At 43.6% G+C, this 17350-nt stretch overlaps 1 protein-coding gene across 1 annotated transcript in view; it reads right to left on the bottom strand.

Annotated features, from left to right (window-relative positions):
* SNTG2 (syntrophin gamma 2) overlaps positions 1-17350 on the bottom strand; it is a 349806-nt gene that overhangs the window by 102082 nt on the left and 230374 nt on the right. The window contains exons 7-10 of the mRNA XM_083178467.1: positions 16369-16456; positions 14755-14846; positions 9934-10061; positions 7403-7532 (exon numbers count right to left, since the gene is read on the bottom strand). Of these exons, the coding sequence (XP_083034593.1) occupies positions 7403-7532; positions 9934-10061; positions 14755-14846; positions 16369-16456 (438 nt within the window). The remainder of the gene's footprint in view (positions 1-7402; positions 7533-9933; positions 10062-14754; positions 14847-16368; positions 16457-17350) is intronic.

The raw sequence follows: 17350 nt of genomic DNA, 5'->3' as shown, positions 1-17350 counted from the left end.
TGATGGAGATGCAGATAGTGACAGGAAGAGACCATCATGATGGGGAGAGGCAGAGAGGCAATAGGTGACAAATATAAGCAAACTGTGACTGGAGAGGGTGACAGGGAGTGTAAATGGGTGATGTCAGGGAGAGGATGACATAAAGTTGGTGAGAGGCATTGTGTGACACAAGAAGAGGGGAAAGGGGAGAGGCAGTGGCTGATACCAGGGAGAGGCAGTAGATGGCCAGTGAGAGGGAGACCAGCAGTAGGGGACAGAGGGAGGATGATAGGAGAGGCAATGGGTAAAGGGAAAGGCAGTGGTTGATGCAAGGCAGAGGGTTACAGGCAGCGGAGGAGAGGGTGAGAAACAGTGGGTGATACCAGGGAGGTGACAGGGAGAGGAAATGTTAAAAAAAGTCTGTGGTTTGGGGGACCAAACAGCAATTTGGGGGCCATAACCAGGACTTTAGACCGGTTTAGCTGGTGTTTTTAGATGCAACAAGCGCTGTTGAGCACAAATCAATTAGTTTTATGTAAAAGAAAAACTGAACCGCTACAGTGACATAGAAATGACACAGGATTACCAGTGGCGTAACTAGAAATTGTGCTCCCCCAGCCAAAAAAAAAAATTCTGTTATGCCAAATACATATTACTCAACAATGTAATGCCAATTACACATTATGCCACACACCGTAATACCCAGGGGCAGATCCAGAAAAAAGTGACAGGGCACCACAACAGTGGGAGAGATTATTTGTGCGAGCTCCTGGAACAGTGGCAATGGCCTCACATTGGCGTGGTCTCAAAGGGAATGATGTAGAGAGGCAGTGGACAGTGAAAAGGTAACAAGGGGAGGCAAAGAGTGATGTCTGATAAAGGCAGAGACCGACAGGAGAGAGAGGTAAATGGGGAGATAGTGACAGTCACACGGGGAGAGGTAGATGGGGATGTAGTGGATAAAGGGGAAGGATAGTGGGATATAGAGGGGCAGTGATTAACAGGGAGAGACAAAGGGTGACAGTGAGAAGCAGTGTTTGACCTCAGGGAGAGAGTAAAAGAGGTAGTAAGTGGTGATGCCAGGGGAAGGCAATGTGTGACAGAGGATGGCAGGTAGAGGCATTGGATGACAGCAGAGAGAGGTGACAGAAAGAGATGGGGGGGGAGGGAGGAGCGGGGATAGAGGGGAAGGCGGGGAGGGAGAGAAAGGAGGGGGATAGAGAGAGTGGGGTAGAGGGAAATGGAGAGACAAAGGATGAGAAGGAGGGAGAGATAGAGGCTAAGGAGGGGGAGAGAGAGAGAATGGGGAGGAGAAATGGGAGAGAGAGGAAGAGAGAGAGAGACAAAGAAAAGAGAGAGATGAAGAGAGAGGGAGAGAAGGGGAGGAGAGTGAAATGGAGAAATCAGGGGGGTGGATAGAGAGAGAGAGGGACGGAGAGGTCAGAGAGAGAAAGATGGAGTGATGTAACATTGGTGCAAGTGTGTTGTGAAGTAGCTTGTGAGGTAGAGGGCCATACTGCCACACCCTAAGCTGCGCTAGACCTCCCGACTTACCTGTCAGCTCCCGGCTGCTGCACGACTCCCGCTTCTGGTTGCCAGCTCCCGACAGCTGCGAGGGTCAGACCCCATCTCCCGGCTCCTGCTTCTAGATGTCAGCTTCCGGCTAGCGCAAAGTTCTTACCCCAGCTCCTGGCTCTTGCTTCTGGTGTCAGCTCCAGGCAGCTTTGAGGGTCAGGCTCCAGCGAGGTTCAGACTCCAGCTCTCGGCTCTTGCTTCTGGTGTCAGATTAAAAAACTAGATAAAAAAAAGAATCCCCTAAATGACAGGGGGCACGTGGAGTCCACCACTAGTTATACAAATTACAGAATATACCACACACCGTAATGGGGCCCCATACACTGTTATCTCTGCCCCCCCTTCCCCATCGAACGTCATCAATTCCTTCCCATGCTGCAACATAAACTGACTCTCTGCCCCTTTGGCCTGTGCTCTATCATACTGACCTTCACCCTGCATTCTATCACGCCGAAGCGCTCCCTCACCCTGTGGCCTGATCTCTACCACATTGACGCGTTACCTCACACAGCGGCCTGCGTTCTATCACACTAACGCACTCCCTCAACCCGTGGCCTTTTGTTCTATCACACTGACGTGCTCCCTCACCCCTCTTCTAGGGCTCTGTAACACCAACACACTCCCTTACACTGCAGCCAGTGCTATATCACACTGACACACACCCTCACCCTACTCTATCACACTGAAGCCCTCCCTCACCATATCACACTGACACACTCCCTCACCCTGCGCTATATCACACTGACGCACTCACTCACCCTACGGCCTGCGCTCTATCACACTGATGCACCTCCTCACCTTGTGCAATATCAAACTGACGCACTCACTCACCCTGCGCAATATCACACTGACACACACCCTCACCATGCTGCCTGCGTTCTATCACACTGACGCACTCCCTCACCCTGCCCTCTATCACACTGAAGCCCTCACTCACCATGCTTCCTGTGTTTTATCACAGTGATGCACTCACTCACCCTGTGTTATATCAAACTGACGCACTCCCTCACCCTGCATTCTAACACACTGATGCACTCCCTTACCCTGTGCTATATCACACTGACGCACTCACTCACCCTGCAGCCTGCGCAATATCACACTGACACACTCCCTTACCCTGCACGATATCCGACTACACACTAAATCATCCCGCATGTGCGCTCTATAATGCTGACAAACCTTGTGGCATGTGTTCTATTACACCGACGAGCTCCCTAACCCTCCATCCTGACCCCCCACAGGATAATGCTTAACCCCTTGAGTGGTATGCCCAGAGATTTTACGGACTCAGCTGCACTGCCGCAGTGGGCTGTCCCGGAAAATCTCCGGGCATGCCACTAATATACAATAGGTGCACGCTAGTGGTGTCCAGGGGAACACCACTGGCGCATCACTTCTAGAGCCCATCCCCCATCACAAACCTCCAGTCCCCCCATCACCTTTGCTGCGACGATCAGTACGCCGGAGCTCCCCTGACCCGCCCGCCAGCCGTCACTCATTTTACAGGGACGTCGGCGGCAGGCTCGGGTATGGTCGGCACGGCTCGGGAGGACTCGGGAGCGCTCAGGCACCCGAGTAATCTTGCGCCGCCGTGAACATCCCCCAGCCTGCCACTGACATCACTGCTGAATGTGACAGGCGGCTAAGGCAGCGGGGACAGCGGTGGCAGGGAAGCTCTGGCTAACTAACGCCGGAGCAGTGGTGAGGGAGGGGGGGCTTCCAAATTCCTGTGGTGGGTTTTGCTGGGACAGGACAAAGCTGACCTGGTAGGTTTGTCCTTCCCCAGCAAAACCCACCACTCAAGGGGTTAACCCTCATACCCTGAGGCCTAACTCTTACCACCCCCCCCCCCCCCTCAGCCTAACACTTACCCCCCTTCCTTGAGCATAACCCCCCCCCCCCCAGCCTAACCCACCCCCCAAATATAAACACATACCAAATACCCACACCCTTACCTTTGGAACATGCACAGAGGGCAGTCTGGCTGGTTCTGGGAAAGCCTGGAACTGTGGTTGCACAGCAGCATCTCCTGTCCTTTCCCTCTCCCTCTGGCCCAGGCAGCAGCAGCAGCAGCCATTAAACCATGTAGCTCCGCCCCCCGACCGGGTCACGTTTAGCTCCGCCCCCATCGGGTCCCGCGAAGCCCCACGCACGGGGGGGGGCACTGGGATGGGGGGAGTCAGTAACAGTAGGGTTAACTGGGCTGGCGATGAAGGAGCACTGACCTGGAGTTGTTGGTGCGTGCAGGTGTTTCTTCCTGGAATGCCTGGTCCCGCAGACTTGTTCCTCCAGCATGCTATTACATAGCACCCGGCTCTGCTGCTGGGGTAGGGGCGGGCACAGCTTGCATCTGTGGTACTCTGCGCTGTGATGCAGTGTGGCCCGGTTTGGGTGAGGGGGGCCTCGGTGGTATCTGTATGTACTCAGCCCCGGCATCTGTCAGCGGGTGGAGCCTCTCTCCAGCGCTAGAGAGCGCGTGATGATGATGACAGATGCCATGGGGCACAGTGCGGCGCTGATAGACGGGGACAAGGTATGTAATTAAGGAGAGGAGGAGGTGGGCCACACTCGGGAGGAGGAAAGTCCTCACTCCTCAGCAGCGGGTGCGAGGAGGCGTGGCCACATGGGGGGAGGAGAGGAGGCCGAACTGGGCTGGGACATGGGCTGCAACCTGCCGCTGAGGCTGCGGCTCAGCTGTACAATTACAATATGTAATGGCACCCGGCCGAATTGTGTGGGCAGCGCAGGCGTGCTACACACCAGCCCCACATCTTTCGGCCTCACTGTGGTCGGCCTCCCGGGAAACTTCCCGGTGAGTTTTATGGCCAATCCGCCCCTGGGTGCTTGGTAAGATATATGTATAATGCCTGACAAATAACAATACTCATTACAGTTGGAACTATTCCCATCTGTTACCATTAATAATACCACCACAATTAGCAATCAGCTACCTATAAGTAAGTGACACATATTCTACCAGACTGTAGTCATTATACATATTGTAAGGTGAAGATCATGCTGGGACAGGTGGTGTTCTATAGCTCCTTACACATCATTAGAGATGCTGTAACTATTGGAGCAAATACAAAATTTGATAAAACTGGTCGATTCAATGAATTCCATGTCTCAAAAACATTTCTGGTTAAATCAGTGTAGTGTGTATTTTAAATCTGTTAAGCTGTTAACTCAAATACCAAGTTTCAAAGTTGAATTTGCAGCCTCGAGATAAAAGAATAAAATTTTGCCTTCTCTGTCTGCTTGAGCTGAAATGTCTACATTTCATAGTATTTTTAACATCTTTAACATTTCAGTTCGATGTCTGAATTGTCTATTTGCCTGGGAAAAAGTTGAAAATTTTACATGTTATTATTTAAAAAAAAAAAACCAACAACCTGTAGAACCTCTTGAGCGAATCCAGATCAAAATGTTGGTCCATCCTAAGGTTAAGAGGTTATTTGACATTCTTGAATCTATGACCGGATTGGTTCCTGGACCATTTTGTAAATTTGAATACATGTTTTTGCAGTATTACATATAGTTATATAGTTCATAAGGTTGGAAAAAACCCTCACATTTATTAAGGAAAACCTTTCATGGATAGTTACTATTCGTTAATACACCTTTCCAATTTCATCCACAACCAAGAAATATTAAGTGGTTATGGTTGATAGATCTACAATCTATAGGTCTATCCCAAAAGGTCAACATGCAATAGGTCGACAGCGTAAAAATGTCTTTTGGGTCAAAATATCAAAATTATAAGGACATGAGTTTTTCATGATATTATTTTTTAAACTGGCTTGTTCTTACTTCACAATCCATATAGAGGGAGTATATATCAGTGTGCCTAGCATAGCGAGGCAACGAGCCTAAAGCATGGCGAGTGAAGTGAGGGCAGGGCTGCCGTCAGAAATTTTGGGGCTCAAGACTGACAAAATCCCCCCTCCCATAAGCATTTACTGAAGCTTAATTTTATTGATCTTCCCTGGCTACACTCTGCCCTCACTATGTAGTGCACGCTGCCTGCTGGTCGGCTCCTCCAGTCACAGGGATGAATTTATGAAGCTTGGAGAGGTGTTATCTATCCCCATAAAGAACGTTATGAGCAAGGTGATAATGGTTCAGCCAATCAGCTACAATATGTAAATTGACAGGTAAGAGCTGATTGGCTGAACCATTATCACCTTGCTCATAACGTTCTTTATGGGGATAGATAACACTTCTCCAAGCTTCATAAATTCACCCCACAGTTCCTCTCTTCTAGTTCTGGGACTCTGGGAGGCAGACAGTCTGCTGGTGCAGGGAGCCTTACAGTTATACAATTTCACCATCCCAAGGACGGCATCTCTGCTTGCGTTGATCCGGGGTGGGTACCAGGGCCAATCAACAGAGGGGAGCCCGGGGTTACTTATCTTCTATGCCATGTGCCTCGCCCCCCCCCCCCCCCCCCACCCCACAACCTCATGGGCCCGGCTCTGTCTGCAGCATACGCACAGCAAGGGCTCCTGGCACAGTCTCACCACCGCGGCTTCAATGAATCAGGCAGCGGTGCTGCTTTCACTTCCGTCCGCCTGACACTTCTTCCAGCTCCTGATCACCGAGTCCTTGCAGCACGCAACCCAGTTGCAGACGCACAGCATAAGCTCCACTGCAGGGCACAGATAAAACGGAGGGGAGACAGGACTGTAGCGCTGAGCATTTCACATGTCTGGATGCTTCAATTTCTTTAATATGCGGCTGCATCCTGAACTTGCAGTCTACGGCAGCTCTGCATTGGATCACAGCTCATGGCATCCTTGGTCGCAGGTTAAGACTAGGTAGGGTTTTTTTGGGTACTTGGATGCATGCCTCTGGCAAGGGAGCCCAAGTATTAGACTCAGGTCACTGTGTCATTATTTTGAAGTGGGGGTATGGAAATATCAGAGGGCAGAGCCGGATTAAAGTCTGTGGGGGCCCTGGACAACAAAATTGTGGTTCCCCCCCAGATGGAGGAAGATGGTACCTGGGCAGCATGGGGTCCACCGCAGCAGTACCAGTGTGGGGACCCCGGGGTGACCACCCCTGTCTCCCCATGGATAATCCGGCACTCTAAGAGCCCTTAAAATATTACATTTCTGAACTGCTCCTAGCAGGTACTATATAAGCACCTAGGCAAGAATACCATGGTCACTGTTACAGTGTAAACTCAGTTACTTACAAGGATATATGTATCTGTATCTTGCATGGTGTGTGTACAATGCCTAATATTTTCAAGCCTTATTTAAATATGTGCATTGGGTCAAATCAAATTCATAAGGGCATAGATATAAATTGGATACAAAGATAGACAGACAGATATCCCCCTTTCACACTGCAGAAATAACCACGGTCCAACTCGGATTGTTGCCAGGTCGACCCAGTTCTCTGTGCGATGTGAAAGCACCAAAAGGAAAAACCCGGGTCCATCAACCTGGCATAACGAACCGGGTTAAAAGGAGGGTTTTACCCCGGTTGGACCTGGGTTGCTGGGCATTGTAAACAGGCAACCTGGGTCGAGCAACCCAGGTCACATTTACACCATAGGGAGGAGGCAGCATCAGCTCCAAGCGGTGCCTCCTCCCCCAACCCCCGATGACATGCAGCGACTCTGCCCCTGGTGTGACATTGGCGACTTGGCTTAATGCTGTGTCGCTCCCGGAATGGACCCGTATCCAAATCCCGGGTGCGACCTGGCATTTGCGATGTGAAAGGGGTAATACAGAAGTAGACAGTCATAAGATATTGTTTCCATTTTTTCCTTAACAGCAACATGATTTTATGAAATGGTGCGGAATACATATTGTATAACACACACTAGCAAGTATCTTACATTTTGTTGTGTCAGATCACTAATGTTTGTTGATATTGCTCGCAGCCAGTCCGCACTGTCGTGTGCTGTATTAAACTGGAGAGTCCCAGAGCTAACACCATCTTGTGCCAGCAATTCAAATGAATTAGGTCTATTAAAATTAGAGAAAAAAAATAATAATTATTATAATAATAACAACAACAACAACAACAACAACAACAACAACAACAACAGGTGTTATATTTTGAATACCACATTTCATGTAACTCTAAAACCACTGTTTAAAAACTATAAACTAATCATATTTGTAAAAACCATGGGAGACCTCAGTGTAGGTGCAAATACAAAAAAAAAACCTATTAGGTTATGGCTACAAGAACATATTGCACTGGAATAGTTGTATACAGATGGAGGGCATCTTTTCTTGCCAGCCGCCAGAAGGGAATGCGTGTGCACAAGACGCTCATGAGTCCCCTTCTGGTGGAGCTCTCCACCACTTTGGAGGATAGGAGCCGGGAGCTCCAAGAATGTGTGACCATCCCCGCCCCCCACAGGAAGTGTACTGTGTTATTATTGGCATTGTAAAGTGGGAGTAAGGCCATGATGATATGATTCAATGCAAACTGCATCATTATGACTCCCTGACCACTTTCTTCACTCAGTGAGGTGCATCAGGGAGACTCTTACTAATTTTGACATCCAGGAGAGCAATTAACATTCTCACTAACATTCCAGGCAGATATGCCTTTAATATTAAAAAAATAGCATAGAAATTTCCTGTAAATGAATAATTAAAAAAAAAAAAAAAGAAAAAAGCTTTACAGTACTGTATGTTACTTAGTAAAACCATTTTGTCCACATCCATCCATCCACCTAACACATTGAGCTCCATGTGACTCCGTAGGGCTGAATCTCTTTTGCAACTTTTTCCATTACAATGTGACCTACAGTATTCACAACTGGTCCATTCTTACATTTAATTTCTACATTCTTACAAAATATACATTAATCCTTGGCAAAAAAAAAATGCAATCAGCTTTAATATTATTGCATTCATTGCTTTGGCTTATGAGCCCACTTTATTACTTTTTGAGCTTATTCAAACATTAATAATAGTAATTGCACATGCGATACTCACAAATTATACCTGTATTTTTTTTTACAAACAGCTGTGAATTTCCTAAAATAGCATTATTGTTTTTTAGTTTGCTATAGTTAATCTATCCAAGCTAGTCAGAATGTGAACTAAAAGCAAACTTGTTATCCTCTGTCTAACCACCAAAATCAAATGTGTTGTGGTTTTTGCTTTGGAAGTAATCCACCTTTCTAAAGCAGTAAATATTCAGTTACTTTTGGAAACTCATATGTAAGATTTTATTGTCTGATGAACAGAAAATGATAATGTGAAAAGAAAGGGGGTGGTAAACCAAGCTTAGCGCCTCCCTTGTATAAACACTGAGGGTGATGTTGAAAGGGTATACACAAATAAATAATACATCATTTGGTGGAACTCGAGGGCAGTGGTCTCCAACCTTTTTTGGAGTGTGAGCTACTCGCGGCAAAATAAACAACCCAATGAGCTACTAACATTTAAAAAAAACGTGCCTAATAAACAAATACACAAATAATGCCTTTTACACATTATGCCACACACTGTAATGCCCCTGACACATTATTTATGCTACATACCGTATTGTGTGTGCGGGGGTCTAGCCACATGGGGTGCATCCAATGAAAATGGGGTTGTGATACACATATGACCCCAATAGTGCAGTCTGTGATGCCCATTATACATATGCCCTACACTGTGATGCTGCATTATACATATGCCGCACACCGTGATGCTCCATTATACATATGCCCCACACCATGATGCTCCATTATACATATGCCCCACACAGTGATGCTCCATTATACATATGCCCCACACCTGGATGCTCATTATACATATGCCCCACACCTTGATGCTCATTATACATATGCCACACACATGATGCCCATTATACATATGCCCATTATACATATGCCCAGTGACGGCTCCTGCCTTTAGACTTAAGTGAGGCTGCAATTGTTTGGGTACTGCTCGTTGCAAATTGGGCGGGCAGCTGACATAACCGGGTGACAGCTGCCCGCCCAATTACCTGCAAATCTACACGCATATGTAAGGGTGGTCTAGACCATCTTTACATATGCATGCGCCTTTACCATCATTTGATAGTCAAGGACCATCAAAAGATGGGGAGGTTCCCACTGTTCATGTAAAACATCAATTTGCAATTCTTGCAAATGAATCCCGCTTGCAAATGGGTGGCGCGGGCTAACCATTCACAAGGCAGGGAGAGAGAGAGAACACTTTTAATGATCTCTTATTTACGGATTTGTAATTATTTCTACAGTCATTCACCTGGCAACTAGCTTTTTCTTACATTATCTAATTTCCATAAGGATGACATCATCAAGCCCTGCCCACTTGTCTTTAGCAGCAAAGTGGTTAAATAAATATTTGTATGTATGATACAAAAACAGACATTATTGAATAATATAATACAAACCTTAATTTTGCTGCTGAAACCTTAAACCTTGAAATTCGCGCCATTAATAAAGGAATCGAAACTTCGTCCATCCATCGCTTTTCATATTTGAGATCTTTATTTGTAGGAGAGGAAGGTGATGATGGAGCCTAAAAGAATTATGCATAAAAAAACATTTTTGATGTTAAATAATAACAACAAAAATCCAATATACACAAAATAATATTCTTCAGTTTGATTTTTAAAAGTATTATGAGACCATAATTCGAAATGCTACCATTCAATGTCGTATTTATGGTGCTGTAAATAGTGAATTGCCTTTTTGAGAACAATGGTTTCTCTTTATAAAAAAAAAAAGAAGTTGCAGTTAATGGTTTCTCTTTACAATCAAGCGGTATCACAAAGTAGACAAGACCGATTCAACAATAGGGGTTATAAACCATTCTCTCAATCTGAATGTACTCATTACATATTGAAATCTTGGTGCAAATCAAAATAATAAAAAGATTAAGGTAATAGGAAATCAACACAAACAATACAAAATTATTTATAAGTTGCCAATGGTTTGCTAAGGCAAATCTCTAAGGGATTAAATAGAAGAGGAAAAAACACCATTTCTAGAGCTGGCCTTGCTTATTATTGTTTGCGTATTGACAAGCACATACTGCTACTTTTTATGTTCTGTACTATGCTTATACTTGGTCATGTTCTTACACCTATAGTGGGAAAATGCCTCAAATTGAGGGTCTGTAGGGAAATAGTAGGGCTATACAGTAATTATGTTATTTCAGCTCAGCTCCCTCCATATGGACATGTGATTCTCAGTATGTTCTCCTCCTTCTTGCCCATTTCACTAGGAGTGGAGAAGATGTGGGAGATAAATTTTCTTTTTCAGGGATCAGGGGACTACCTGAAAATCTTTAATTTCTCCTACACCTTCCAAAAGGATAATGTTATTTTGATATTATGGATCTTATGCAAAGTCAACCTAAAATGTTATTTGGTTAAGAGAGAGATGTTTCTCATTTATTACATTGAATATTTGCAATCTGCAATTTGTTCAATCTCAAATGTGATTTGAGAGTATCTGCAAATAGATTGTGTACTACATGCCTCTGAGAAAGCTGTGTGCACCTCCAAAATAAAAAAAAAAAAAAATCAAGAGAACCATTGGACTCTTAGACCCACTGGACTCCTTGGAATAGACTTTGGACCATTTGCATTTAACATTCGGGCCAGCACTTCAAATGATTTCAGTTCCACCATCCATGGTTTAAGCAGTTCACTTTTGTACAAATTAACAGGATAGGGCATTCAAGCCTTGCATCATGGTTATGCTTGCAGGTGCAGGGGGCTTAATACCTGGAGAGGTAGGTTTATGCAGAACCTCCTTGAACTGTAATTAGTGTCTAACATAGGGACATAAATCTCCAATACCTTTCAGAAGAAAAGTACAAAATCTAGACTCCATTGTCACGGTTGTATTGGCAGAACCTATGATGTTGGTTAAGGTGTCACTGGTGTGAAATGGAGGTCAGCCCATAAGGTACTGTAGCTAACTTAGCAGGCTTGTTTGTTTATTAACCGGTAGAAAACAGTATGCAGGTAACTCTGGGTTAATTCAGGTTTATAACAGATCCAACCAAGAACATATTGAGCTAATGCAGGTTGTGTGTGGTGTAGTGAAGCACACACAAGTATGTACAGCCAGTGCTGGCCCCTATAATATGCTAAGGGGTGTATTGGCAGTAATATACAGTCTCTGCAAAGGAGACACTCAGGGGCAATGGCCTCAGTTATGGAGAATAGAGAAGAGTAGACAGAACCACATGCATCTTGGGTGGTCGGGTCAGAGGTCACGCTATGACTTGACTGTGGCAGTGCCCACAAGAAGGGAGACAGTGCAAATCACTTCCCTTCCAACTAGTTGATGGAGCAATTTAGCCAATCCAGAATTTCTGATCTAAAAGGAAGCAAATCATGATTTATGAAAGAAAAATGTAAAACAATAGAAAGAATTTTGTAACCTGAACTTAAATCCTGCTGAGTCGGGATGAACATAATTTTCAACTCTTTATACAACATTACAAAAAATCTTCAAAAGGAGCTGATAACACTCTACTCAAGATATTTGATTAATCTAGCCCTCTTTCCACATTTGTTTTATTTCTTTGAACTCATTGAGGACAAGACTAAGGGGCATATTTATTAATTACCAGATTTTAGACCCATTTTTAGATTATTTATGATCATATTTTTAGACCCTATAATTAAAATGTTCTTACTGCTGCTTATCACGGCAAAGAAATCATGTGACAATGTATAAAGATGCATATGCAGAGCGAAGGGCAATGAAATGAGCTAATGTGATCTCAGCTTCTTCAGGAGCTAACCACTTTATTGTACTTGCAGGGGATAATCGTCAATAGATCAACCCTATTTAAGTTGTCATGCATTGGGTTGACCGTTGATTGTCGACAGGGCTTAGGCTGACACTTGAAATAGGTCCACATGGCTAAGGCTGACAGGGTTGGAAGGTCGACACAGGCATTAGGTTAACAATCGGATGTTCGACAGTCAAAAGGATGACATGAGTTTTTCACGTTTTTTAGCTGATGTGCCGACAGGAGTTATTTTCCTACTCGACTTAATGATAAGTCCCGGCTCCCCTGCCTGGCTTTCTAAGAACACGCCCCCCCCACGTCCACTCACCACAGCTGTGAGTCCCCCATCACCACTCTTCATCCGCCCTGCCGGCTGCCAGTCCCCCACCACCACTCTTCATCCCCCCTGTGATTTATCACATGTAAAAAATGGCACATCAAAGTCCTAATCGTATGTGAGCCTCCTGGGGAGCTGCCGGGCGGCTCGGAGGAGAATAGGGTCCGACTTGTCCTCAGGACAAGTCGGCTCTATGTATGGGAGTCTTAACCGTTGGAAGATCTGAGGATTCAGTTTTGGGTCAGATCCATAAAATTTGGTTGGGATTTCTAGAGAACTAAAGCTGGCCATACATCAGAAAGATCGATCTTAAGATCGATTGCGCTCATGATTGTGTACAATTTCCCTTGAAATCCCCGGCAGTCCTTGGTGGTTTTTGGACACACAATCTACTCACAATCCATCATACAATCAGTCATACAATCCATCTGCTGCATGATTGTGTACACAAGATGTGCACACAATCTGCATACAATCCATCATACAATCAGTCATCCAATCCATCTGCTGATAGATTGTATGATTGTGTACACAAGATGTGCACACAATCTGCATAAAATCCATCTTAAGGTGGCCATACACACGCAGATTTATCTGCAGATCTGTCTGGTTGGAACAAAAACCTGGTTATGGATGAGAGCAAATAACAGTTGACCATTTGCTTGGAAATGCTGGAAAACTGACAAACTGTCACTCATCCATAACCATGTTTTTGTTCCAACCAGCCAGATCTGAAGATAAATCTTACTAGTGTATGGGCACCTTTACAATCAATTGAGATTGTATGATTGGGTACAATATCTTTCTGATGTATGGCCACCTTTAGCCAGACATCTCTGTCAATAAGTAACACAGATTCACTGTCACAGGGTACTGTAGAACCTACAAAAAATAGCAATGACATTCTCTGGCCTGGAATTCATTCCATTTTTCTTATTTTAGGAAGATAGTGGATCTCATACCAGCTCTTCACAATCACCCTGATTACTAACTTTTGCTTGAGAGAGAGATTCTGAGGGGACGCAACATAAACCAACAGTATAATGCATGGATCCTCAAACTGCGGCCCTCCAGATGTTGTGAAACTATAAATCCCAGCATGCCTTGCCACAGTTTTGCTATAAGGGAGTGTTAAAACTGTGGCAAGGCATGCTGGGATTTGTAGTTTCACAACATCTGGAGGGCCGCAGTTTGAGGACCCATGATGCCTCCACATTTGTACTTTTGTACAAACAAATTTGAGTATGTAAATAGTTCCTTTGGGCCTTAGTAGATACAGCACATATAATTTTAAGACCAATGTAATATTAATGCAATGTATACGACCATGCCTTCTTGCCAAGAAGTACATGACAAATCTTAAAAAGTCAAATCTTTGAACCTAATTCAAACCTGATCACATGACAAATTTGTATATTGTTTATGCAGGGTAAATACTGGCAGCTTTATTTTTACACTGCAATTTAGATTTAAATTTTAACACACCCCACCCAAATCTAACTCTCTCTGCACATGTTACATTTTCCCCACCTGCGGTGCGGCATGGTTTTGTCTATTTTGAAATCAAATTTGTCCTGCAATCATGTCTGAATTAGGCCCAATGTATAGAATGAGGAACAGCTATGTGCACTGTTGTACAATTTTCTGTAATGTTTGTCACTGCCCACTTTATCCAGCAGGAGGCCTGTATACTCACTTTTTACTAATGGAATCCAAAAACAAATAGTAAAAACAGAAATAAATACTGTACGGAAAAACACTTAAAACAAACGTATACAAATGTCAAAAGTTTGTTCTCCGTTCCTTGCCTGTGTAAAAAATGGCAATGTTAATTAGAGATGTGCAGGCTCTGATTTACTCTGATTTACTCTAATTTTAAAGCAGGATCTTATTGGCTATCAACTGTCAACAACTGTCATGTGATTTGGGATAGCCAATAAGATCCTGCTTTGAAATCAGAGTAAATTAGAGTAAATCAGAACCTGCACATCTCTAATGTTAATGTGTTAGCATCAAGTTTATAAATGGTTGAAAGAGCAGGTAATCAATAAATGAAATACAGTTAATAAATCATCATCATCATCATCATCATCATTGTCAGCACTTATTATAGCCACATACCGTGTTTGAAATATTTCCATTTAAATGTAAACCACTATCAAAAAGAGGAGAAGACGTTCCACTGCTATGGTCACTGGGAGGGTCTGGAGAGCCTGAAAAGTGCACAAGAAGAGGTAGAATTAGGGGGCATATGTAATAAGGTCTGAGTTTGCTGATTGTGCCAGATACTAGCCGAACTTGGATGTTTTTTGTTGCTAGGTCTAAACTATGAAGATGGACATACATTAGGACGACCACTATATTTGATACCCTACCATCCACTAGGGCATGGAGGGAGAATATAGTAGTCCGAGCACAACGAAGCACTGTTCTCCAAGCAAGTACACTGTCGACTTGCGTTGAAATTCAGGGTGGGGGGGACGTGAAAAACTCATGTCAACCTTTTGACTGTCTACCGTACTATTGTCGATCTAATGCTTGTGTTGAACTTCTGACCCTGATGACCTTAGCCATGTCGACCTATTTCATGTGTCGACCTAAGCCCTGTGGACCTTTAGTGGTTGACCTAATGTATGTCGTCCTTCATAGTGTATACCCATACCCTTTTTTAAATTGCCAATCATATACAAAGCAACACGTCGGAGTTTGGCTGGCATCCTGTACCTCCAGTGAACTTGGACAGTGTTTCATATGCCCCCTTATTGTATCACTAATATGGATAGTTAATACAATTTAAAACATTTCAGACAAAATTTACTAAGATGGGAGTTCTACAGTTAGAGCTGCTCTCCTTCAGTCCTCCAGCTCGCCATATCAGAAAAGCTGCTGGACGCGCATCCCATTTCTGAGAGTGGTGCGCACAGGCGCCCCATTCCTGGCAAACGGCGGACCTTGTACAAGGGGGAAGTCATGCAAGGTCCCCGTCCAATGAGAGCAGCTCCATTTGTATATCAGATGGGATGTTGCTATGGGCAACCAATAAGATACTATCTGTTATCTTCTAGAAGGTGCTAAATGAATAAAATAGATTCTGATTGGTTCCCCATAGCAACATCCCATGTGAAATAAAACTCCCATCTTTGTGTTCTGTTGCCCTAGGATAGGTGAGTAGAGACTAACAGTCTTTACCTACCATATTGCTTATTAAAAAACAAACTAATATAAAATATAGAGAAGCCATTAATTAACAATCACTATACCTCTAAGTTAATAAAGTCCGTAGTGTACAAAATAATCTAATATTTGGCAATGTGAAGTCAGTTTACATGCAGAGGTGGCTGACGATAATATGTAGTGGTTAATGCCCAAATCATGCAAAGACTCTAATAAACACTGCAATGACCCTGTCATTATCCAGTAGCTCAACAATACAGACAATACAGTTCAATCATTAAGGTAAATATGTCCTGAGACTGCTGGCATGGTGCACCATTGTTTTTCTAGTTGGAAGAGCAGGACTATCACTATTATTATGTACAGTAAGTGGCAGTAAGAAGAATAGGACTGCCAGCTGGGGATGATTAGCATTATTAAAATGAATTGCTTCATAGCTGGTCAGTGCAATTCTTGGTGTTGTGGATCATACACACCGGCACATGTATCAATCGATTGTCTCTATATTACTTTGTGGAATTCCAAATTCTATGCTTTAATGCCTTATAGATGTGAGCTTACCTAATGGGAGCTTAAGAAATGAAGGCGCTTCCTTGAAATAGTAAACAGTAACTGTGACGTCATCTCCAGCGTTCCGCAGTAAATGCACCTGGCAGCAAATTAACAAACATGAAAGAAAAGTGAAGCCCAACAAATTGTACAATATACACTAGTAAGTATTGCAGATGATCTTTATACCATTTCTCATGACTGACAAACTGAGCCCTTTTATTTAACAAATTTAGGAAGACACAAATACAAATGCAAAAGCAAAATGGACATACATAAAGTAAAACATACAGTATTGTATAACATAATATATAGTGCAGGAAATCAAACATTCTTTTTTTTTTTGCATTAAAGTTTTTATTGAAAGAATTGCACATGCAAAAAACAAAACAAAAACCATAAGTTACTCATCAAACGACGCAGTCGGGCTTTGCATATGGGAATTCTTAACAGAGTCTTTACTAGACATGGCAGTTGTAAATTTGTTAGTTATAAGTACACTAACCTGTAAATAATAAAAGACATATTCAAATTCTAATCTCAACTGTGAATGAAATGGGTCTAGAACAAGTCGCCAGACCTGTCAGGATAAGCAACAGAGGAGGAAAAATGGGTACGAAGGTATGAGAACAGGGAGCCTGGGGGTGGAGGAGATGGGAGTGGGAAATCAAACATTCTATGTATACCAAGGAATCATTTTCTTTTCTTTATTATTCAAGAATTACGTTTTTGAATATAGCAATTGGCTACAAAATTTCCAGTTGTTGCCTGAGATATTTGAAATGTCAAATTATTTATTTACCGAGAGGAGAGATGCCAACTTCTTTTATAAATGAGCACAGGTTAGTAAATGAATAAAACAAATACATTTTGAACCCCAAAACTGAATACAATTCAGTCAAAATGATAACGCTCAAAACAGATTCGCTCAACACTATCGATGATCATTTGTTATGCTCTGACTGGTGTACTGCATAAGGGATACACACTAGGC

The sequence above is a fragment of the Crinia signifera genome, chromosome 3 (assembly GCF_055691185.1).
Source record: "Crinia signifera chromosome 3, ASM5569118v1, whole genome shotgun sequence".
Taxonomy (NCBI): Eukaryota; Metazoa; Chordata; class Amphibia; order Anura; family Myobatrachidae; genus Crinia; species Crinia signifera.
Note: the sequence above shows the minus strand (reverse complement) of the source record. Positions and strands in the feature narration are given on the sequence as shown.